A 25,164-nucleotide genomic window follows, 5' to 3' on the forward strand; every position below is an offset into this window, starting at 1 on the left:
TACTCCCAAGCAACTTAATGACTCAAATAGCTTTTTCAATATCGCTTAAACCTGGAAGTTGTCCCGACCCACAGTGCTCTAACTGCAGTAATTGCTAGGAAAATCAAAAGACGACCCCCTGCCAGATGGCGGAGTCTGCGACGCTCGTGGGTGCAACAGATCGGAGGAGCTACCTCCTCCTCCGACATCTACGCTGAATGGAACAATGGCCGTGGTCGTTCTAGATCGGTGCTACGGACCATCGTCGTCCAAGCGAGATAACCAACTAAACCTGGAACCAAATTAAGGCGAGGCATAATTTATTATTACAGATTATATTTCATGATGTAATTATTGTGAAGCAGTAACAAAGATGACGGGAAATAAGGGTCCGATCGTTTTTAGCAACATCTGACATGCTGCAGTCTTTTATTTTTGCCCATTCTAACTCAAGAACATCAGAATCAGAAGAAAAAAAAAAAAAACAACTTAAGAAATGGTTCTATAAAGCCAACAATTCTGCTGTATTTCACATTAGTTAAGCTGAATGTATGCAAACTAATCCATAAACAGACAAAAAGTCTACAAGAGTCACAACCGGTGTGTCTTGCGTGAATAGACTGCATTTTCATCGAAACATAAAAATCCCTAAAAATAAAGAAAATAAACATTTCCACAAGCAACACCTATAGGATGAGAATCATATACTAGAGGTATACATAGAAATATTAGTCAGATAAATCTGATAAAAAATAAAATGACCTGGAGTATAGAAATGGAAATCATAAGCCTCGAGTGTTGGACCTCATATCACCACGGCCATCACCCCTGACAACAGTTCATTAATAGAGAAGAAACTCTTTCCTAAAGGTGACCTTGGACCTTTCTATGCTTCACCAAACCCTTCCAAGTAGATATTAAAGCCAGCTGAGCATCTCTTCTTTATATCTCTGTGGGTCTATGAAGGGCTTGTCAATAGATCGAATCATCAGTTCGCCACAAAAAGGACACTCGGCTGCAACAATGTCATCAATGTCCGCTTTAATTTGTTCACGACTTTTCTGCCCTTTCCCCAGACTTAGACTGTCCTCTTCTTTTGCATGGGAGCGACTTTTGGAAGGCTGAGCTGCAGATACCAGTTTCTTTTGCAGATCTTCCAACTTTAACTGCTTATATTGTGGAAGGTTGGGGACAACAGTCTGCATGAGACAATCATAATGAAACATGTGATTACAAAGAAAGAGATAGAAGGGGCGGTTTAAAAGGGGAAAGTCGCAACCGGAACACTTATCTTGAGGATCTACTGATCCGTACTTATTTCTCATTTCTTGCATGTCTTCCCGTATTCGCTTAGCGCTCAAGGTAGCATCTTCCATTTCTTGCTTAAGCTCTTCAATATGTTGGTTGTAAGCTTGCAAAGAGCTGCAAATAGCTTCCTTAAAGTGGTCAATGGTCACGAAGTCTGGAAAGAATGGAAGAATATCCTCAATCTTAAGAAGATTACAGCTGGACAGACAAACCATGGCCTTCTTCACATCCTTCTCTTCTTGAACCACGTGACGAGCAATTTTTAACCACAGCTTCTTCTTAAGTTCTTCGTCGTCAGCTGGTAAATCTGCACAGGACTTCGCTAGATCCACATCAACCTATAAACAATTAAAATTAAGGTTAAAAAAAAAAATTTAAAAAAAATTCAGGGATTTTTTTGTTCTCAAACAACATATAGAACAAAATTTTACAGGCAGCATTAAAAAGTGTAATTTAGTTACATAGAGAGGAGCATAAAGGTTGCAGAAAATCTACTCCCTAGGAAGTAACCGGAGATTAGTTGTGTTGTAGATGATCTTTTTGGTTGGCATTCTCCTTCAACATAAAGTAATTACAGACAATCAGCAAAACCCAATGATGTCACAGAGGACATTAAAAATATGTACTTTTCTAAAGCAATTAATTTCTCCTTCGCATAAGCCATCGGTGCGGGAATCCGCAGAAAATGGAGCATACTGTGATGTTTTTAACCGTGCGTGCGTTAAGCAAATTGAGGAAAATGATATCCGCAGGTATTTAATTACCTGCGGATGCCCAATGATTGTCTATGGGCTGATTAAACTGCGGATTGCAGGTGCGGGGGACAAGCGCTGATTCCGCAATTCAAAACGAAAAAGTTAAAAGTTATGGCTCTGCAAATGAAACTATATGAAAAAATAATTGGTTGGTCATTAAGGTGCTAACGAGCTTTGTCACTAAGGCCTCATGTCCAGGGGCATAATTGAATTGCGGAATCAGCGCTTGTCACCCGTACCTGCAATCCGCAGTTTAATCAGCCCATAGACAATCATTGGGCATCCGCAGGTAATTAACAAAGCTCGTTAACACCTTAATGACCAACCAATTATTTTTTCATATAGTTTCATTTGCAGAGCCATAACTTTTAACTTTTTCGTTGACATAGCCATACGAGGGCTTGTTTTTGCGGGACAAGTTGTGCTTTTTAATGCCGTACATAAAGAGTATTGTATAACTTTTTTTTTCTTTTAATTGTTACATTGATCAGTGCGCAAACAAAATAATGTGACAATATTCTTCTCTGGGTCAGCACAATTACAGCAATACCAAGTTTAAATTTTTTTTAGGTTTTGCTATTTTTGTACTCTATTCTTTTTTTTTTTTTTCTTTTAAGATTTGCTTTTGCATCACCGCATTCCAAGAGCCATAACATTTTTATTTTTCCATCGACGGAGCTCCAATTTTTGGAAACATGTAACATTTTGATTTATTTTTATTCAATTTTTTTCTAAATGCAAGATTAACAAAAAAATCAGCAATTCTGGCATGTTTTTTTTTTAATTATTTTTAACAGCATTCACCATACAGTAAAGATAGGTTACATTAATTCTGCAGGCCGATATGAATCTTGTCAGTACCAAATTTATATATTTTTTATATTTGCAGCTTTTGCAGTGTTTGTTTTTTTTTTTTTGCAGGCGGAGTTGTACTTTTTAAATGGTACGATTTGTTGATCGATGCAACATTTTGATCACTTTCTAATCTGTTTTTTGTAAGGCGAGATAGGCAAAATTAGCTACTTTCGCCATTTTTTTTTTCATGACATGCACTGTATGAGATAATTAGTGTTCTAACTTTTCTCTGGGTCATTACAAACGCAGTGCTACTACAGGACTTGAATATCAGCATCTTATCATTCTGCAAATAAGGAAGATGCAACAATACCTCTGCAGCGCCACCTATTGGATAGCAGAATTCTTTTGAATCAATGCTTGACCTTTTATACAGGTCTGTAGAGCAATGCTTGGAAATTAAAAACCAAGCCAGAATTCCCAATCATTGCTCTACAGACCAGTATAAAGGGTCAAGCAGTGATTTGCAGGAATGCTGCCATCCAATAGGTGGTGCTGCAGAGGTGTTGTTCCATCTTCCTTATTTGCATATTACCCAGAGGAGCATGGATGGCCTTATAAGTCTCCTCCTTCCTGGTGCTCTCCCTTATCATTCTTCTAATACACTACTTCAGTTCAATATAGCAGTGCATTAGAAAGCCTATGGGCCTCATAGACCACCGTAGCTGGCAGACTCAGGGGCTATATTCACCTCCAGGTACTATAGCAATCCATCGGTACCCGGTGATCACATTGCTCCCTCTGTCAACCATTACATTCTGCAGTCGCACTGTGTGTAAAGAGTTTTAAAGACCAGGGATTGGAGGTTTCTCCAGCCCCCGATGTTACAGGAAGTGTCCGACAGCCAATAACCCGCTCTCCTGGCATGGGAGACCAGCGCTGGGCTTATAATGCAGCACCGGCAAAAGATGGCGCTGCAAATATAGCCTCTTAACGGCCGCTGTCAAAAGATAATAAAGGGTATAAAGAAAAGCAGTAAGTGTGAAAACCTTAGTTTCCTGGTCTTTTGCTGATATTACACCATACTACTCATCTGATTGGTTACATAATTGGGTCAACAAAAAGGTCTTTCACAGACCAGAGCTCGAAACTGCGAAAGACCTGAAGGATGGGGACCTTCACTGTATAAGATGCAAACACTTTTCTTGCTGTAAACCTGCGAACGGCCATGTATGGCGGCGAAACTGTACTGCGCATGACTGCGTACTGACACAGGTGATCATGTGCAGTACACTTTTTTTGTTAAAATTTCAGTGTAATTGCTTAGTACAAAAAAAAAAAAAAAATTATATATCCTAGTGCCCCCATAACGGTCACTGCAGCCACAGTTAGTTTCTAATTAAACCTGGTCCACAAGCCTGCCATCTTCATACACACATGTGTGGCTCCTGCCTGTGTGCCCTGCTCTGGAGTGAAGGTATTAGCTATTAAAAAGAAAAAAAAAAGTGCTTAGTAAACGGACGTACAATAGTGACCTCAGAAGTTTTGGTCAATGGGGGTCTGGCCATTGAGATTCTTATGGAACAATAAAATAAAGTGGCAGAAGCACTCAGCAAAACACTCCACCACTTTAGTTAGAATTAGTTCTCCTCAGAGAGCAAAGCAAGAGGTGTGCAGACTGCTAGACCATCTACGAGTCCATATACCGCTTGCTCAGCTGTTCGAAGAAACCTGATGGCACTGCTCAAGAATTACAAGTTTCTATATGATCTGCCAATGGAAATGTTACTGGATGTCATTGTCATACTGCAATGCAAACCTATGAGGCGGCAGTTCTCCCACTCTGTCTAGCAGACAAAAAGATACCAGCCTGGTGTCCCAACGTCAACTGCTCCCCTCTGTGAGGTCTACCAGGATCCAAAATTTACAATTTGGCCCCTTCAACTCCATTGCATGGCAGTAAAAAGTAACTATAAGTAGTTTCAATCTTCCCGTTTACAGTGAATCTGAAAAGTTTTCATTTTTTACGGTTTGTTATGTTGTGACCTCGTGCAAATCAGAAAAAAAATACCGTATTTTCCGGCGTATAAGACGATCCCCCAACTGTCGACTTTGACGCCGGGAATACGGCGGCAGCGGCAGCCAATCACAGCCATTCAATGACATGATTGAATGGCTGTGATTGGCTAACGCAGCGCCAGCTTTTATTGGCTGACGCCGCCCGAGTTAGCCAATCAGAGCATTAGCTTTCTGGAGGCAGGGATTTTAAGCCCCGCATCTAAAAAGCAATGCTCTGTCGGCGAGGAGGAGGGAGCGACAGCCTGCAGTAGCGCCACAGAACGCCACAGGAGGAGAGTATTGTTTTGTTTTTTTCTACAGCTTATACTCGGCGTATAAGACGAACCCCAACTTTAAAGAAAATTCTCTGGGGTTAAAAGGTCATCTTATACGCCGGTATTTACGGTAATCAAGTTTGTCCCCATCATTCTGCACTCAATACCCCATAATGACAAAAGGAAAACAAAAGGCTATAACTCTTTGTAAAGACCCACAATAAAGGCCGCTAACGCGACCAAACAGTACCCTGGTCTGTACTAACAAGGAGCAAACACCCTGTCTGCAGACCGATGTCTTTCTTTTCTAGAGAGGACTTTAGTTTGGTTTATGGACAACAATTTCCAATAGGTGGCGCTGTGGGTGTACTTTTCCCTCCCCTATTTGCATAAATTTTCTTACGGCCTCTATAAGACTTTCCATACCAATTCTGTGCTCTCCTCACGGAGAAACTCTATGCCCCGAGACCTATATTATCAATATTGATATATACCTTTAAGGCAAGATCGACTGCTTCTTCATACAGCTCCATAACTTTGTAGACGTGGACGCAGGCACGGTGATGCTCATGTTCTGCACACAGGCGCAGGGCATATTTTAAGTCATAATAAATTCGGTTGGCGTTTGTGCCAGCTTTTTCTAGGTATACAAGAAGAGAATCGGGTAGAAACTGAGCATACAGCGACAACAGATAGTTGTGAATGGCCTGTTCGGTTTCCCTGAGTTCATATACACAGAACTCCATGTATCGAATGGCTTCATTGATCTGAGTGCATGCACTTTGATTGTAATTAACAAGGGCGGGAATGAGGTTCTTTGGGTCAAGTTTTTTGCCCATTTTGACCCAGGCATCTACGACTTTTTTCGGAATATGCTGCATCAGTACGGGAGAGAATTTGTAAAAGAGGTTTTTGTCCTTGTGCTTAGACAGTACATTGAGGGCTTCATCATAGTCATCATTTTGGCAGTGGTGAGATACTACTCGTTCATAGTCTTCCATAAGAACAGCAAAGTAAACCATATGCTCCGTATCTCCATGACTGGCCAAGAGATCATAGATGGAAGCTCGGTTATTACTTAGGCATTCCTTATTTATTTTGCTGCTGAGAAAAGTTCTGAAATCTTCCCGTGTCCTAAGATAAAAGTTTCTTTTCGATGAATCACTTTCCAACACTCCAAGGCGATTCAAATACAACTCCGTTAACCAAGTTGTAAGTAATGTGACTTGTATTTTTTCTGAAGGCTTAAGATTAGATAACTTTTTTAAGAGAAACTCCATAAGTGCTTCCTCTTGCTTGGCTTCAATAAATTTAAGTGCTATTTCTTCAAAGTAGTTCTGAGTGAGGGCATAACATTTGGCGCTCTCTTTGTATTTCTTTAGGTGGAAGCAATGCTCAGCTTCCTTAGCCAACACCATATCCATGCATTCCGGACGGTCCTTACAAAACTCTTTGGCCAAGTCGAATTTGCCCATGCTCATGTACATCTTCCAAACATCTCTAGGTTCCCGTTCAATGTGGTACCTGAACACGGCTCTCTCTGTATGGATCCAAATCTGACCTATAACTGGATCCTTCACCATCCTTTTCAAAGGACCAAACTTTTCAGTGAAGATGTCTTCGAACACTACCTGGCCATTTAAAGTACAAATAGCCTTGATTCTGTCGGGTAGTAAGAGCAAGAAATGGAACTGTGTAATAACAATGGATATGGGCTTTTCGACATTCGAAGGGTACTCCCACACTTGGACATCAGTCAATACTGAGTCGGGCCGAGTAAAATCCAAATTGCCATAAAGCACTCCATTTCCCATCATCCAAGCAAATGACATTGGATAGGTCCGAAGTTTTTGAGTATAAAAAGCAATTTCGCTATAACCAAGGTTACCAGGAAATTCCTGGATGCTTGGAAGATCATCCATAGTCTGGTTAAAAAGTGGTGCAAACCCTTGTTGCTCAGTGCCTTCAGTTATCTTGGCAGCAAACTGGAATAGCCTTTTTCGAGTGGTCGCGATAACACAGTAACAGTTTTCATACCCGCAGTTGATTTCTAGACAGCAAACTGGAGCAGGTCCAGTCTCTTCTTCCAATGTGTGAAGATACCGGAAATATTGATCAGGAGTTGTGCCAAAAAGTCCACCTTCAGCGGTTGAGATTTCCGCTTCAAAGATTTGCCCCTGGGTAGTACCGACTAGTATAGGTCCTGTGGTAGTATCGTTTTTCTGAAACCTGTTCCAGCCAATGCTTTCAATCACATGGCCTTTCCATCGGGAAAGGGGACGAACTTTCTGGGCATTACGATTAAGGTACAGGCATTCACTAGTGTTCAGAGCGATCACGAGGTGTGATCCTAAAGTAAAAACAAAATACACATGTATCAGAAGCTGAAGTTTCAAACACTTAAAGGGAATCTGCCACCACCTTTTTATGCTGTCCTCTCCTAAAGCAGCACAAAGTAGTGACATGGATGTCGATTACTGTCTTATGTATCCGTTAAGTAGTTTGTCAGAAACTTACATTTTATTAGTAGCAGCAGACACAATGAGGTCTACAAGAAGTAGTCCTTGATATTCACGAGCTGCAGGCTAGCCCCCGCGCAACCTCTAATGGAAAGCACTCTCTCTATGCACAGTGATAGACAGATATCTGTCAGTCAGTGGCTAGTAAGGTGGATAGGATTAGTCTGCAGTTCATAAATATTTAGGACTACTTCTTGTAGTCATCTGATAAAATGCAAGTTTCTGACAAACTACTTCACAACTACAGAAGGCAAACATATTGTTGCGATCAGCAAGATTGCCACAACCTTATGCTGCCCTCAGAGAGGTGGTGACAGATTCCCTTTAAAACAAGACTATTGGTGCATTTAAAGTCAATTTTAAACAACATATTTTATTAATGTGTAGTTTTTGTAAATTTCATAATAGATTTCTTTAGGCTATGCTCAAACTCCTGTCAGAGGCTTCTTAAAGGGGTATTGTCATTAAAAAAATATATACATTTTATACTCACCTTTTCCTCCACAGGCATCTTCTCCTCGCTGAGCTTCTTCAGTGCCCCGGGTCACGTCACCTCCAGCCGGCTGGCTTGTTATGAAGCCGACATTCCCCACATTCTTCTTCCTGCGGGTCAGTGAGGGTCATGTCCCTGTGATGTAGCATTCACTAGCTAGGAAGGAATGCTGATCTATTGCAGAGACAGCAGGCATGAGCAGTCTCTGCAATAGCTTGGCACTCCCTCCTAGGCTGTGAACTAGTGAGATAGCGTATATTTCCAGGAAGGAAGAAGACTGCCTGTGAATGTACGTAATGTTACAGGAAGCAGAGGAATCAGCCAGCTGGAGGTAAGGTGACCCCCTTTCCCTGGGACTGCAGAAAATAGAAAAAGATAGGTGAGGTGAAGATCTGGTAATTAGACTGACGGGGGAGGAATAGGCAAGTATAGATTTTTTTTTTTTTTTTTTTGACAGAACCCCTTTAAGCAATGATTGTCACTCTTATGCATTGACACAAGAGTGAAACTCATTCAGTGAATGGAGGCAGAGCGCACCGTTGATCTCTTCCAGCCAGCTGCTTATATTCAGAGTACACATGGAGTTGCTCATAGATGGACTGCCTTTTTACAGGGACAGATAGTCGCTCAGCTTTTAGGTGAGCTACAAATCAAGCGTTTCCGACAACTCATCAACTCTTGATCACATGCCCTGTCAGGTCCCATTTTTACACGAGACAAGTGTCACCCCTAATTGCTCTTTTGAGTGATTACTCAGGCGAGAATTGGTCTGTGTAAAGCTACCCTTATGGCCCATTTACAAGGGACAATTATCGTTCAGAATCATTCAAGCTCCCATGGGGATTTGAATGTAATTGGCCCATATAAGCAGATGCAGCAACTGAACTAGAGTTGTTCAGTTTCAGGAAAAAAAAAAAAAATCATCACATCCACATGCTAAAAAGCTGCTATGCGTGCACCCATGTATCCCTATGGATCTCCCGTGCGGGTGCCCCACAAATCAAATTCACCCATGTGAGCTGGGCATTAATGTGACTGTCAAAGCCTTTCGTTAAACTAATATATAGCATGAGAACCAGTGTATCAGTATTAAAAACATCAGTTGTTACCTGTGGGATCCAAGAACACTTTGTGTACTTTAAAATCATCTTTACGACCCAGTTCTACTTGATTCGGCTGATCAGCTTTCACCAAATCGATCCTTCATGGACAGAAATTATATGAGAAAACTAAAAATATATATATATATAAAACACAAAGCTTTTTTTTTTTATTTAAATCATAAAATTATAGATATGCTTGAACCGTTGGTCTAAATTCATATTACTCAAACACTTGTAATTGCAGGCTGGGGTCTTATTGATGTCAATGAGTGCTGCACCTGCAATTACGAGTGCTGGCTTCTACACAGTATGTCCATGAGCAGAGGCTTCCACTCTGCCACTCGGACCCCGATGCATCCCAACCGTCACAGGCGGTGCCGATTGGAAAAGATACGGCTTTCACACAAAGCTTTAATACAGCTGATGGGAAGAAAGAGGCATCAGAATGTGCGGGAGGGAGAATAAAGCTGAATTGTAATCTTCTGCAAGTAGAATACAATGAAATGTTTTGCAAGTGAAGTTAGGCTCCCTTTACATGGGACGACTGTTGGCCATCCCAAGGGCTATCATCCAGCTTTCACTCCTGTGCGTTACACAAGAGCAATAATCATTTAAGTTAATGCAGGCGGAGCGCCCGGAAATCGTTCCAGCCCGCTGGCCTCAATTCACAGTAAAACAGGAGTCACATGTGCGATGTTATGTAGGATGCAACAACAGGACATAAAAACCTTGCGGGTCCAGCGATATGCCCGTGACTCATCAGGTTTTGTAGCCCATGTTTCCCTATGAAGCCTTCTTCTCTGTTGCATTACATGAAAACGTGATTTTCGGGTGGTGTGATGCAACTTTGACAGTAGTACATCCTACTGTCAAAGTCTAAACTAAGCCCTACATGCAGAAAAAAATAAAAAAAACAATATACATTGCCTTAGAAGCGCTGTCCGACGTTGCTGCAGCTTCCGCTCGGTTTCTGACACTGTTTCTCTTCATCTCTTCTGGCCGGGTATTAAAAAATATCCGCCTCCTGGAAATGTTGGCTGTGATTGGCTAATGCTTAGCCAATCAGAGCCAGCGCTCAGTGGACCTATCACAGCCATTCATGCAGCATAAACAATGACGATGAGTTTAACTATGACAGTGCAGTGTAAATAGCAGCCATTCAGTATTGAACGGCCACTATGTTAACTGAATGGAGAGAGGCAGGGGGAAGCGAGAACTGAAATCCGCTCCTGCCGCCCCACTGTGAGCCAGAGTTACAAGCTCCCGTGCAGGAGTATCGGGAGCGTGTAAGTACGGGGACGAGTGTCGGGCATCATTTGCCAGACATTCGTCCCATCTAAATGGGGCATGAAAATCACAAGTTCGTGCTATGCAATGCGAGAAAGTAGCAACCTTCATAGGGAAACATAGACTACAAAAAAATAGCAAAACGTGGCTGTTTAGAGCATGCCACGATTTTGTAGTCTCGCAACGTAGTAAACTACAAAACATCGCTCATGTGGACGAACCCATAGGAAAGCCTGGGCTCTACATACATGTTGCCCATGCGGATACAGCCTTAAAAAGATCTAGGAGGTTCTTGTCCAGAGGGAGGTGGGTTCTTTCGCAGGTGCTGCCATGGATGTAAGGGAAAATCCATACCTAGCTCTCAAAATAGTTATTAGTACAAGAAGAGTCAAAAACAAAAAAGGTGCAGACGTAAAGCTGATGTCTTCATACATGAATTGTCATACAACAGCCAGAGTGACATAGAAAGATAGAAGAACTCCAAGTATTTAATGCATCTTACAGTTGACAGATATGGGCACCATTGGTGACACACCAGATATCAAATCTGTAGTCCGGTTCTGCTCAGGTGTATTGCGGCATATCCTCCGTTATCGATTCCACTGCAGCGGAGATGTGTTTAGGTTCGTCTAGTCTCACCAATGGTGCTCACATCAAACATCCGAAAGGTGCATTAAAAACTTGAAGAGTTCTCCTACCTTTTTAATGTCACTCTGGATGTCGCAAGACAATTCAAGTATGAAGAAATCAGCTTTACTTTTGCACCAATCTTTTTGAACCACCCTTGAATCATTCTTTTTGAAGTGTGGAGTGTGATGATTGGCACTGTGTTCTCCAGTCTAACAAAATGCAAAAAAACCTCCCCAAAGAACTGGCACGACTTCCACAGAACTGTAAATCCACAAACTATCCACTAGAAACAAGAGGAACTCAATGCCCATTGTGAATAAAGACTCCATTGATTATGTGATATTTTAATAACTTGGACTCTGAGTATTTTGTGAAGCCTTGAGTGCACACTTTACGATGCGCTTCACTATGTTCTGCCCATTCTAGTTGATAGTTTGCATTACATCAGGGAAATGGCTTGGCCTGGACACTGGTGTTTATACCCATCTGGTTACAACTTCAGGATACCGTCAGAAAGCACCAGATACTAATATATTTATAGCTGACTGGTGCAAAAGATATACGGAAAAGGTAGTTCTATACCTACCGGAGAATGGTCTCCTTCCCCAGGCTCATGCATAGCTGATTGCTGCACACCACCAAGCTGTTGATGTTTTCTGGAGGAGTGAAGTCAATCCTTTGCTTATTGAATATTGGGGTCTCTTTCTCTAAGCGAGCATTAACATAGCCTGAAAAAGAACATGGAAAGTTAACACCAGAGAAATGAAAGAAAACAAACAAAAACAAAAAAAAACAGCCTCCTGTGATCGGTTATTCCCGGTGAAGTCCATCCCAAGTCCCACTGATAGCACTCCGAGGCTCAGCAATGTAGTAAGGACATGTGAAATAGGGGGTTCAGTGAAGCACAACTGTGCAAAAAGTGAACTTTGGATGTAAATACTGAAGTGGACAGAGACAAGTAGGACATGCCATTTCAATGTTATACCTACCATTCATTGGGATGATCTGTAGATTATAGTACAAACTGCTAAATACCTCTGGGCTCACATAAGATTAGATGAACGGTCTTGCCACCTGAGGCCCTAAAACAGGTCCCCCCCCTTGGCCTATAAAAAGGTCTCAGAGGCTCCTTGCATGTAGTGACCTCTTCTTCCGCTTGTGAGAAGCTTGTTGACCACTAGATTCAGAGAAGAGATTTCACCCCGTTACCAGAGTCTGAGAGGGGCGCATTATTGGGATGTGAGAAGCTGGATGGTCGTACCGATGAATTGTCCCCCAGCTGAGCTGTTCTGGTAGGAGATGTTGAGACCAGTGAATGTGTGTGGACACAAAAGGTGAACGGGCTCAGGACAAGCACCTCCAACTGTTTTTGTTGTTGTTTTCCATACAGAGACAGGTGGCGCCATCGGCAGGACAACAGGGTACTAGATCCTCCATGCCTGCCCGTATCACATCTTGTATACAAGCTAGAGGCGGGACAATAGGGTATTAGAGCCTCCATGCTTGCCTGTATCGCATCTTGTATACAAGCTAGAGGCGGTACAACAGGGTACTAGAGCCTCCATGCCCACTGGTATCACATCTTGTATCTAAGCTAGAGGCGGGACAACAGGGTACTAGAGCCTCCATGCCTGCCCGTATCACATCTTGTATCCAAGCTAGAGGTGGTACAACAGGATACTAGAGCCTCCATGCCCACTGGTATCACATCTTGTATCTAAGCTAGAGGCGGTACAACAGGGTACTAGAGCCTCTATGCCAGCCTGCATCACATCTTGTATCTAAGCTAGTGGCGGTACAACAGGGTACTAGAGCCTCTGTGCCCGCCTGTATCACATCTTGTATCTAAGCTAGAGGCGGTACAACAGGGTGCTAGAGCCTCCATGCTCGCCTGTATCACATCTTGTATCTAAGCTAGTGGCAGTACAACAGGGTGCTAGAGCCTCCCTACAACGCGTCCGTTTTCTGTAATAAATTCTCCTTTGGCTCTGATCCTGTAATTACTTGCTTATAACAAAGTTACAATCACACAGAGAAAGTTTCATTCAATTCTGACAACTTCTTCTAGGGAAGGGGGGCAATTGGTTTTGACAAGGAGTGTATTATAGTATCAGGTCCACCACGTGTCCCATTTCTCTACCCATCTGGCGCCTCCAATAAATCTCCAAAGAATGAAAGGGGGGGGGGGTTGAAGAGAGAGAGAGAGGCGCGCGCGCGCGCACACACACACACACACACACACACACACACACACACACACACACACACACACACACACACACACACACGAGGTACTTGCTGCTATTTCTTCACAATCACACTGCTCAGTACTGTCCTACGACAGGAAGCTGCTATGTCTGTATGTTACTAGCAGAATTTATCGTTTCAAACTCGGCGCCGACCGCTGTGCAGAGCCTCCATTGATTTCAATGGGGTTTCACAGAGCAGAAGTCAAACTGGTCTGCGCTACTTTCGTGCGTTTAAGCGCTTTTTAACGCACGTTACCGCCCATCATAAATGATGGGGTGCGTTAAAAAATGCTGTTGAAATCGGTGTGTTTTGCCAACAGCTGTGAGAGCGGCCATAGAGAAGTGTAATTCTTCTATAAACGCTGCTTCTGCACAATGTAATTGCTATTACGTGTTTATTACATGCCCATGGTGCTCTATTACGTGTTTATTACATGCCCATGGTGCTCTATTACGTGTTTATTACATGCCCATGGTGCTCTATTACGTGTTTATTACATGCCCATGGTGCTCTATTACGCGTTTATTACATGCCCATGGTGCTCTATTACGCGTTTATTACATGCCCATGGTGCTCTATTACGCACAATACGCAGTGAAATAGAACATGCGTGTGTAATATGCGGTTACATTACGCTCGCTCACGTGTGGATGAGATGCATTTGATTTCTCCAAGCTCCTATTGGTGCCGAGCGGCGCTGACATCACTACGGTTACACCCCCGGGGGGGGGGGGGGGGGGGGGGAAGCGGCACGATGGCGGCAGACACGGGTCTACAGGTGCTTGTAGACAGAATGTCGGTCGTGTCTTTTGTGGAAACACTGCGGAATCTTCCGCTGGCGTTTCCTTCACGTGTAAACATCCCTCGCGGGTATAGTCACACAATGGCGCTCCCCACAGGGCGCGCTGTAGACTCCGCACCGATTCCACGTCAAATCAGCCTCCCTCACAGACAATCGGCGCCATGACACATATTTTGTCCGCACGCGGATTTCAAGTCTACGTGTGGACGGATCCTGCGCCATTTTCACACAGATCTGCCCACTGAAAAGAGTTATATCTGTGCAAACCCGCAGCCAAACGAAGTAGCGGAAGAGACTTCGAGAGGCACAATCCACGCCACAGCCCGCCGTGCGAACGGTAACATTTCCCATGATGCACTGCACTGACACAAGCACACGTTATAGCCCTGACAGAACACTTCCACCGACGAGGCCGCCACCCACCGGAGAGAGGGATGCCGGGGCCGCGGCTCTGACTCGGGAAGCTCTCACGGGACAGGGAGTTCTCGTATTCCTCCAGGATGGACGCCATGGCCGACCGAATCCGCCTCACAGCTGTACAGGCGACTTCCGGTGTCTGACCATATCATGTGACCCGTCACTCAGGTCCTCCGGAAACGTCAGCCTAGTGAGCTAGAGGACCTGCGTGATGTCACGCCCACGTGACCAGACTTGTATGGGAGGGGCCAGCAGGAGGTTGCTAGGGAATGCTGTGAGCTGCAGCTGTAGGGCGATAGACGTTATGGTGATCACCGCCTCTGCATTGTTGGGCTCCTGCCTTAGTTTCACAAGTAGTAATAGCAATGTAAACTTATTTTTTGAAAACCATCAAGCTGCGATGAGCTGCAGATGTGGGGGCTGGGGCTCTGGGTGTCGTCCTACAGTACTGGGATGCAATGCTCTGCATGGACTGGGGCTGTAGGTGCAGTGGGATGCAATGCTCTGCATAGACTGGGGTTCTGAGTACAGTGGGATGCAATGCTCTGCATAGACTGGGGTTCCGAGTACAGTGGGATGCAATGCTCTGACTAGTCTGGGATCTTTGGGTGCACTGGGATGCAATGCTCTGCACGGCCTGGAGGCTGCATGTGCCCTTAGGTAACCAAAGATTCTGGTGTTGTGTATTTTTTTTCTCTGACAGCGTTCACTTGCTGTATAATAATCTTTATATAGCGCCAACATATTCTGCAGCGCCTGCAAGACGGGGAAACAAACAAACCCAGTTACATGTAGTAATCTGTTGATGGAGACAGTAGGGGTGAGGGGCCGGCATAAATACTGTTCTTTTAATAGATCGGACTTTACAGATGCGGTGATGCCAAATATGTTTGTTTTTATTAGGACTATGAGGAAAGGGATTTTTTTTTTTCAACTTAATATTTAGTTTTTTTCTGTAATGATTATTATTATTTGTAATCATTAAGTCGCCAAGGGGATTGGAACTTGCAATTGTTTGATGGCTTCTATGATCCGCTAAAAGTATACTTCAGTAGATTGTCATTCTGTTGGCATTCTACTAAGGCCGGTCTCACACGACCGGGTTTGAATTGTGGAATCCGCGATCATCACCCGCACGGACAGTCCGCGGTATTCCACACACATTCAAACAATAGAGCCTTCGCTCATGGAAATCACAGCATGTTCTATTTTAGTGCGCACTCCGCACAGACAGCTCTCATTGGTGCAGAGCGGCGCTGACATCACTACTGTTACATCCCTGCGCACTGAGCGGCGCCGGCGGAGCGGCAGACATGGGTCTACGGGCGCTTGTAGTCAAAACAACAATCTTTTGTGGAAACGCTACAAATTTTGCTGCAGAATTTTCCGCTCATGTTTCCTTCACGTGTAAACATACCTTAAGGCTGTATTCGCACGGCGGCGTTTCACCACAGAATGCGCTGTGGACTCTGCACCGATTCCTCTTCAAACTTCACAAAAAAATCAGCCTCACTCACAATCGGCGCTACAACACGTATTTTGCCTACACACGGATTTCAAGTCCACGTGTGGATGGATCCCGCGGCCCATCCGTAATTGACATTGCGGATAGGTCACGGGTATCTGCATCATTGCCTAGCGACGACGCAGAAAGAAGAGAAATTAAAAAAAAAATTGTACTAAGCATGTCCGATGGCGAGCCGCCATGGCCATCCACAATGCAGATATTGAACGGTATGACGCCGGCCGGGGACAGGGCCGGAGTTATCACTGATCCTGGCTGTTGTGGCCAGGTGTTAAAGATGACTGACATCCTCTGTGTATGGAGTGAGCTGGCTCCTGAGCTGTCTCCATGCAAAACCAATGCATATCCAACATACATGTACATCACATGTCGCCAAGGGGTTAAAAAAAACGATATAAGAAACATCTGAAAAGGTGGTTTTAGACAGAGCGAGTTATCGTTGGGCAGACATTTAATGTGTATGGCCGCCATTACGGAATGTTTCCCTCCTCCTTTGCATAGAAGTGGGTTTCCTAAGCACAGTGTGAAGACGGTACGAGGATGGATGACGTGTTTTGTGTATACAGCAATATAAGATCCATTCTGAGAAATGTGTTTTCTTAAAGGTTTTCAATAAGTTGCCATTTATGCAGTACCTGCAGTGAGATAACTGTCCAGTAGATGTCGCAATTTCCCCACCTATTTCAAAGAAGTATATTTATTAAAATTAAACACCAGCGCCTAAAAGTTGCGATTGATGGTTCAAAAGTCATTTGCAACTTTTGGCCTTTTTATACCGGTCTCTGACACTTTTCTAATAGCCTCATGGGCCCTTCAGAATTACAATACTGGCTTGTAGCTGGTGTAGGTTTGTCACACAGAGGTGCCACCAGATGCAACAAACTAATTAGGAGACGCCCTTTAACCCCTTTCTCCAGCGACCAAAATTATTTTTGCTGCGTTTTTTTCCCCTGACCTATAGGGCTTATTCAGACGAACGTATATCGGCTCGGTTTTCACGCCGAGCCAATATACGGTGTCCCTGTCTGCGGGGGGGGGGGGGGGGAGGATGGAAGAGCCAGAAGCAGGAACTGAGCTCCCACCCCCTCTCTGCCTCCTCTCAGCCCCTCTGCACTATTTGCAATGGGAGGGGCAAAATGTGGGCGGAGCTAAACACCGGGACTTAGCTCTGCCCCCGTCTCGCCCCCTCCTATTGCAAATAGTGGCAAGGGGCGGGAGCACAGTTCCTGCTCCTGGCTCTTCCACCCCCCCCCCCCCTGCAGACAAGGACACCGTATATGGGCTCGGCGTGAAAACCGAGTCGATATACGGTCGTCTAAATAAGCCCATAGGGTTATTTTTTTCAATATCTTTTCCACTAACAGTTTTCTTTTCTGTTTTTTTTTTTTTTGTTTTATTGGGGGTCCAAAGCTAAAAAATTAAAAATTTAACATTTATTTTTTGGGGGCTTTTTTCAATTAGTACATTTACACAAAAATAAAGTAAAGTATGGGAATGGGTTTCTCATTTTGTTTTGGACGTTTTGATATATAATATGTATGGTTTTCGGCGCATATGACAACGGTTTTGTTTGGCATCTGCTTTGGGTCATTTTCTTCTTTATGCATATAGTTTTATTTTATTCTGTAATTTTTTTCTTACTCATTTTAGTAACTATTTTTTTACCATCTATGTCCCCTATGATGTTATATAAGACCTCTGGGGGTCATTCACATGTTTTGGTTTTTTATACGAATCATTTTTATCATTTTTGAAATGATGTTTACAAGTTAAGATAGTTTAGCGTTGGCAGATACCATGCCCGTTAACAAGCGCTGTCCTACACTATAGCATGTCAATCAGTGCTTGTTACGGTGCTTTTACGTGGGCAGATGATCACTAGGATAGGTGATGGGGAAGTGGAATCACCTGACCAGTGGCTCACCACTCACTAAAGGCTGTCAGGAGTCCTGTGATGGGGTGCACTGACAGCGCCATGTATTCGGAGTCACCAGAATCAGTTGCAGAGACAAAGCTGATTCCTGCTCAAAATCTACCCCTGTGGTGTGGATTTTTTTAACTCCTTTTTATTACAATTTTCTTATCACATCAAATATATATCGTCAAATCTCATTACAATACAAGAAATTTGCATAGGTTGCATTCACATAATCCCACTGGGAAAGTATTATCCACCAGGCGGGAATTCCCTTGTTAGTTTACTCATATACTTCAGTTAAATACCAATTAATGCCCCAAGGTATATTGTGGCCATGTGTGCATTTAAACTATATGATTTATGAGAAAGAGATGTGTCTTATATATTCAATATCTTTGAGTAATTGTACCCAAATGGTTATATATATATATATATATATATATATATATATATATATATATATATATATATTCAAGAGAATGGATATTAAGAGTATGACCTTAGGTCTCTTCTTTGATTTTTCCTCTCATTAATTTACTTTATGTTATGTTGTATCAATATGTAGACTTTCTATTTATCACTTGGATATACCATCATCTCCTCTTCTAATAATATTGCTTTATGTTATTTTTAGTCTTTCTAATCTATCTGCTCCTGCCTTAGTACGATACCAAGATGTGTTACTAAATGGATGCATGCATTCCACAATCTTATCTGGGTCTAGGAATCTTTTTTATGAAGACCCGCCATTTCCCTAAAAATTTTGATGCTTGGGATTCTGCCCGTTTTTCTGTCTTCAGTCTCTCCATTTTTGGAAGGTGTTTTAGTTGCTGCAATATATCTGGCATTACCAGGGGATTGGCTGCAACTAGAGATGAGCGAGCACCAAAATGCTCAGGTGCTCGTTGCTTGAGTCGAACTCTCCGCGATGCTCGAGAGTTCGTTTCGAGTAACGAACCCCATTGAACTCAATGGGCAACTCGAGCATTTTTGTATATCACCCATGCTCCGCTAAGGTTTTCATTTGTGAAAATCTGGAAAACCTACGAAAGTGATGGAAACGACACAGAAACGGATAGGGCAGGCGAGGGGCAACATGCAGGGCTGCATCTCAGGTTCCCAGGTCTCACTATTAGGCCAAAATAGCGGCCAGAGTGCCCCTTCCCTAACAATTTTTACTTCGGACAAACCCTCATTAGTAAGGCATACCTTAGCTAAGCACCACACTACCTCCAACTAAGCACAATCACTGCCTGCGGGACACACCACTGCCTCTTCTCCTGGGTTACATGATGCCCAACCCCCCCGCACGACCCTGCGTCCGCAGCGCACACAAAAGTGTCCCTGCACAGCCTTCAGCTGCCCTCATGCCAAACTCTGGCTTCATAGCCACACCACCCTCATGTCTATTTATAAGTGCGTCTGCGATGAGGAGGAACCGGAGGCACACACTGCAGAGGGTTGGCACGGCCAGGCAGCGACCCTCTCTAAAAGGGAGGGGGGGCGATAGCCCACAATGCTGTAGAGAATCGATGAGAAATGGGGATTCAGCTGCCAGCCCAGCACTTCTACACATCTCCACAATGCAGCAATACTCTGTGTGGGAAGTATGTGAGTGAGGCCTGGGTCAACCTCTGTCCCAGCAAACACCTTGTGTGGCCCAAGGTGCTGCGAGTGACATAGCAATGGGGAATCCATGTGTCCACACACTACTCATTCTGTTTGGGTGTCGGATACCTCATCTACAATGCAAGGGGTAAACCATCTGCACTCTGCACCCTACCCAAGTCTGTCAGTGTTTTGGGGACAGACAGGTAAAACACCTCTATGGGAAATCTGTGTGCATCCACAGCATGGGTGGCTCCCAGGAACCCACTGACGGTACGTAAAGAAATCCCATTGCAGTGCCCCGGATAGCTGTGGTAACGTGAGAGAAAATACATGTTGGCTTCAGCCCACACTCCATGCCCTAGTCAGTCTGGGTTTTTTTCATAGTGCCAGGCAGGTAGAACTACGCTATGGGAAGTCTGTTTGCACCCACAGCATGGGTGGCTCCCAGGAACCCACAGACGGTACATAAAAAAATCCCATTGCAGTGCCCCGGATAGCTGAGGTAACGTGAGAGAAAATACATGTTGGCTTCGGCCCACACTCCATGCCCTAGTCAGTCTGGGTTTTTTTTCATAGTGCCAGGCAGGTACAACTCCGCTATGGGAAGTCTGTGTGCACCCACAGCATGGGTGGCTCCCAGGAACCCATAGACGGTACATAATGAAATCCCATTGCAGTGCCCTGTATAGCTGAGGTAACGTGAGAGAAAATTCATGTTGGTTTCAGCCCACACTCCATGCCCTAGTCAGTCTGGGTTTTTTTCATAGTGCCAGGCAGGTACAACTCCGCTATGGGAAGTCTGTGTGCACCCACAGCATGGGTGGCTCCCAGGAACCCACAGACGGTACATAAAGAAATCCCATTGCAGTGCCACGGATAGCTGAGGTAAGATGAGAGAAAATACATGTTGGCTTCGGCCCACACTCCATGCCCTAGTCAGTCTGGGTTTTTTGGGGGGGCCAGATAGGTAGAACACTGCGATGGGAAAACTTAGTGCACCCATAGTATGCACAGACCCCTGTAATATTCCTGTAGCAAAGGTATAAGCTGACCCCAGTAACAGTTATGTTGCAGAAGTCTAGGGAGACCCCAGTAACATTTCTGTAGTAACACTATAGACAGACCCCAGTAACATTTCACTAGCAGAAGTATAGGCAGACCCCTGTAACATTTCTGTAGCAGAAGTATAGGCAGACCCCTGTAACATTTACGTGGCAGAAGTATAGGCAGACCCCAGTAACATTTTAGTAGCAGAAGTATACGCAGACCCCAGTAACATTTCTGTAGCAGCAGTATAGGCAGACCCGTGTAACATTTCTGTAGCAGAAGTATAGGCAGACCCCTGTAACATTTTAGTAGCAGCAGTATAGTCAGAGCCCAGTATTAATAACATTTCAGTAGTAACAGTATAGACAGACCCCAGTAAAATTTCTGTAGTAACAGTATAGGCAGACCCCAGTAACATTTGTGTAGCAGCAGTATAGGCAGACTCCTGTAACATTTACATGGCAGAAGTATAGGCAGACCCCAGTAACATTTTAGTAGCAGAAGTATACGCAGACCCCAGTAACATTTCTGTAGCAGCAGTATAGGCAGACCCGTGGAACATTTCTGTAGCAGAAATATAGGCAGACCCCTGTAACATTAATGCAGTTATGCTCCTCTCCTTTGGCCCAAACAAGTTTCTCAGATAACTGTGATAACACGAGAGAAAATACATGATGCGCATTGCTGATCCCCTGACACCAAACAGGAGTAGATGGACTTACAAGGCCAAGAAACCATGACCAGAGCCCCCTGTGTGGGAAGTGAGCGGGCCCTTGGCCAGGCTCGGTCCCAGCAAACACCTTGTGAGACCCAAGGTGCCGCGACTGACATAGCAAGGGGAAGTCCATGTGCCCACACAGTATTCATTCTGTCTAGGTGTTGGATAGCTCTATCGACACCGCAAGGGGAAAGCCATCTGCACTATGCACCCTACCCAAGTCAGTCAGTGACTTTGTGCCGGACAGGTAAATCACCGCTATGGGAAGTCTTTGTGCACCCACAGCGTAGGCGAGCCGAAGGAACCCAAAGACAGTAATAAACATGAACAAATGATAGTGCCCAAACATGCCAGATTTTCACTGTGCCGAGGACATAGGCCTCTGCACACACCCTCAGCAATCGTGGGCATAGAGCGGACTCCGATGCTAGTACAGCTGTAAAGGTCTCATCAATGCAGTAACGCTCCTCTTCTTTGGCCCAAACCAGTGTCTCAGATAACTGTGGTAACACGGGAGAAAATACATGATGCCCAGTGCTGATCCCCTGACTCCAAGCAGGAGGAGGAGGTGGCATTACAAGCACAAGACACCATAGTCTGTGTGGGAAGCACGTTAGTGGGCCCAGGATCAGGCTCGGTACCAATCCTCCACCTTTGTGACCCAAGGTGCCCTGAGTTACATAGCAATGGGAAATCCGTGTGTCGCAACATAGATAGCTCAACACTGGAAGGGGCAGTCTTTGAGTTCCTTGGCCTAGCCTATGCTGTAAGTGAACAAAGATGGTATTACACAGGAAGAAATCGGACTGCCCAACCATGGGAGAGTTTTGCCCCGCCAAGCAACTTGGCCTCAGCCAGCAATTCTGCCCTAGTCAGTCACTGTATTATTTGTGCCACATAGATAAAACACAGCGATGGGAAGACTTAGTGCACCCATAGTATAGACAGACCCTTGTAACATTCCTGTAGCAAAGGTATAAACAGACCCCAGAAACATTTCTGTAGCAGCAGTATAGGCAGACCCCTGTACCATTTCTGTAGCTGCTGTATAGGCAGACCCCAGTACCACTTCTGTAGTAGAAGTATTGGCAGACCCCAGTAACATTTCTCTAGCAGCAGTATATGCAGACCTCTGTAAAATTTCTGTAGCAGCAGTATAGGCAGACCCCTGGAACATTTACGTGGCAGAAGTATAGGCAGACCCTAGTAACATTTTTGTAGCAGAAGTATACGCAGACCCCTGTAACATTTCAGTAGTAACTGTATAGACAGATCCCAGTAACTTTTCTGTAGCAGAAGTATAGGCAGACCCCTGTAGCATTTATGTAGCAGCAGTATCATCAGACCCCTGTAACATTTATGTAGCAGAAGCATATGCAGACCCCAGTACAATTTTTGCAGCAGCAGTATAGGCTGTGAGGAAGGAGGAGTAGCAGCCAGAGGATTCGGAGTTTCAGCAGTGGACTGCGTAGAAGACTGGGTGCCTGATACATTCCTGGATGCATTTTCTGCCATCCACGACAGGACCTGCTCACACTGCTCTGTTTGCAATAAAGGTCTACCATGTGGACCCATAAATTGTGATATGAAGAGGGACCCCAGAAACTTGCCTCTCTCCTAATCCCGCAGCAGCTGGCTGGGATTCACCTGGACCAGGAACTCGGCCTGTGCCCACACCCTCACTTGGAACTCCGCATCCTCGCCCGCGTCCACATCCTTGACCCCTACCCCTCAGCATGGTGGATTACGAATAGAGCAGACACAGACCGCTGTAAATAATTATGGAATTATATGCGTACACTTTCACGCAGAGAGCAGAATTCCAAGTGAGGGTGTGGCCTGTGCCCACACCCTCACTTGGAACTCCGCATCCTCGCCCGCGTCCACATCCTTGACCCCTACCCCTACCCCTCAGCATGGTGGATTACGAATAGAGCAGACACAGACCGCTGTAAATAATTATGGAATTATATGCGTACACTTTCACGCAGAGAGCAGAATTGTAACGCTAACTCCAGGCAGAAAAAAATGGAAGGAAGGCCGCAAACAGGCCTAGCAATGCAATAGTGATGCACCAAAACTCTCACCAGGCACCCAGTAAAATGCAGACGGTCAGAGGTAGCCCAACGAAGGAACTTTTGGGGGTTTTTTTGAAAAAGAAGACAGGCTATTTACTGTGTATATCACTTTCCCTCTATAAGTACCTGTGTTGGCCGTACGCTGAGCGTCAAATTCACTGCAGACACAGGCCGGTGTAAATAATCTTGGAATTATGTGCGTACACTTTGTCGCTGAGAGCGTTATAGTAAGGCAAACTCCAGGCAGAAAAAAATAGTCAGGAAGGCCACAAACAGGCCTAACTGTGCAATAGTGATGGACTAAAACTCCCACCAGACACCCAGTAAAATTTAAACGGTCAAAGGTAGCCCAACCGAGTTTTTATTTATTTTTTGTAAAAGAATACAGGCTGTATAGTGTGTATATCACATTCCCTCTATAAGTGGCTGCATTGGCCATACGCTGTGCGTCTCTAATTCACTGCGGACACAGACCGTTGTAAATAATTATGGAATTGTTTGCGTACACTTTGTCGCTGAGAGCGGTATTGTAAACCAAACTCCAGGGAGAAAAAAATTATACGGAAGGCTACAAACAGGCCTAGCTGTGCAATAGTGATGCACTACAACTCCCAGCAGAGCCCTTTAAAATGTAGACGGTCAGCGGTAGCCCTAAGAAGGAGCTTTTTGTTTTTTGTTTTTTAAAGAATACAGGCTATATAGTGTGTATATCACTTTCCCTCTATCAGTCGCTGTGGCCGTACGCTGTACGTCAAATTCACTGCAGACACAGCCCGGTGTAAATAATTATGGAATTGTTTGCGTACACTTTTACGCTGAGAGCGGTATTGTAAACCAAACTGCAGGGAGAAAAAAATTATATGGAAGGCTGCAAACAGGCCTAGCTGTGCAATTGTGATGGACTACAACTCCCAGCAGAACCCTGTAAAATTTAGACTGTCAGAGGTAGCCCTAAGAAGTACCATAGCGGTTCTTGGAGACAGGATCCTACACTACACTACCATTTTCCCTTTCTCAGCAGGACTTTCCCTATACTCTGTATTACAGACTGCAGACTGAGAATGCTATAGCTGTAATGACCTGCAGAGCCCGATATAAAGAAGAAGAAAAAATGTGCAAAACTGCTACCAGCAGCCACAACAGTAATGCACACGGTCAGATGTGGCCCTAAGAAGGACTGTTGGGGTTCTTGTACACAGGATCCTACACTAACACTTTCCCTATAGCAGCACCAGCACTGTCCCTGATCTCTCCCAGTGTGTGTCTGTGGCGAGCCGCGGGCGGCCCCACTTTAAATACTCAACAGCCACTCACTGCAGGGGGGGGGTGGGATAGGGCTGGAACGTCACAGGAGGAAGTTGTAATGCCTTCCCTGCATGACTATTGGCCAGAAAATGGCGCTAAACATTCAGGGAAGGAAATGGAATTGACTCGAACATCGTGTGGTGCTCGTCTCGAGTAACGAGCATCTCGAACACCCTAATACTCGAACGAGCATCAAGCTCGGACGAGTACGTTCGCTCATCTCTAGCTGCAACCATTTTGCTAAGATGCTCCTCTTGCCTATTATAAGTATAGTGTGTATCAAATTAACGT

At 44.5% G+C, this 25,164-nt stretch overlaps 1 protein-coding gene across 2 annotated transcripts; it reads right to left on the minus strand.

Moving 5' to 3' along the window:
- Window positions 1-369: 369 nt before the first annotated feature.
- On the minus strand, window positions 370-14,843 carry VPS18 (VPS18 core subunit of CORVET and HOPS complexes). Of its 2 annotated transcripts, XM_066608643.1 has the most exons (6): window positions 14,678-14,843; window positions 11,789-11,930; window positions 9,292-9,383; window positions 5,665-7,520; window positions 1,294-1,625; window positions 1,000-1,178 (listed from the first exon to the last, which is right to left on the minus strand). In XM_066608643.1, the coding sequence occupies exons 1-6, from the start codon at window positions 14,763-14,765 to the stop codon at window positions 1,142-1,144; spliced, it is 2,547 nt and encodes an 848-aa protein (XP_066464740.1). In that variant the 5' UTR covers window positions 14,766-14,843; the 3' UTR covers window positions 1,000-1,141. The 2 variants fall into 2 exon arrangements, with proteins under 2 accessions (XP_066464739.1, XP_066464740.1); XM_066608642.1 differs by having other exon boundaries at window positions 370-1,625; window positions 14,678-14,839.
- Between the last annotated feature and the right edge of the window lie 10,321 nt (window positions 14,844-25,164).

Source organism: Eleutherodactylus coqui, chromosome 6, assembly GCF_035609145.1.
Source record: "Eleutherodactylus coqui strain aEleCoq1 chromosome 6, aEleCoq1.hap1, whole genome shotgun sequence".
NCBI lineage: Eukaryota > Metazoa > Chordata > Amphibia > Anura > Eleutherodactylidae > Eleutherodactylus > Eleutherodactylus coqui.

Bases quoted from the DNA above. Each gene is read 5' to 3' on its own strand.
- VPS18 (XM_066608642.1), bottom strand. From the start codon at position 14,765: ATGGCGTCCATCCTGGAGGAATACGAGAACTCCCTGTCCCGTGAGAGC. The intron at 11,931-14,677 runs GTGGGTGGCGGC...GTTCTTTTTCAG, and splicing joins CCCCGGCATCCCTCTCTCCG to GCTATGTTAATGCTCGCTTA. The intron at 7,521-9,291 runs GTAACAACTGAT...TTTTTACTTTAG, and splicing joins AGTGTTCTTGGATCCCACAG to GATCACACCTCGTGATCGCT.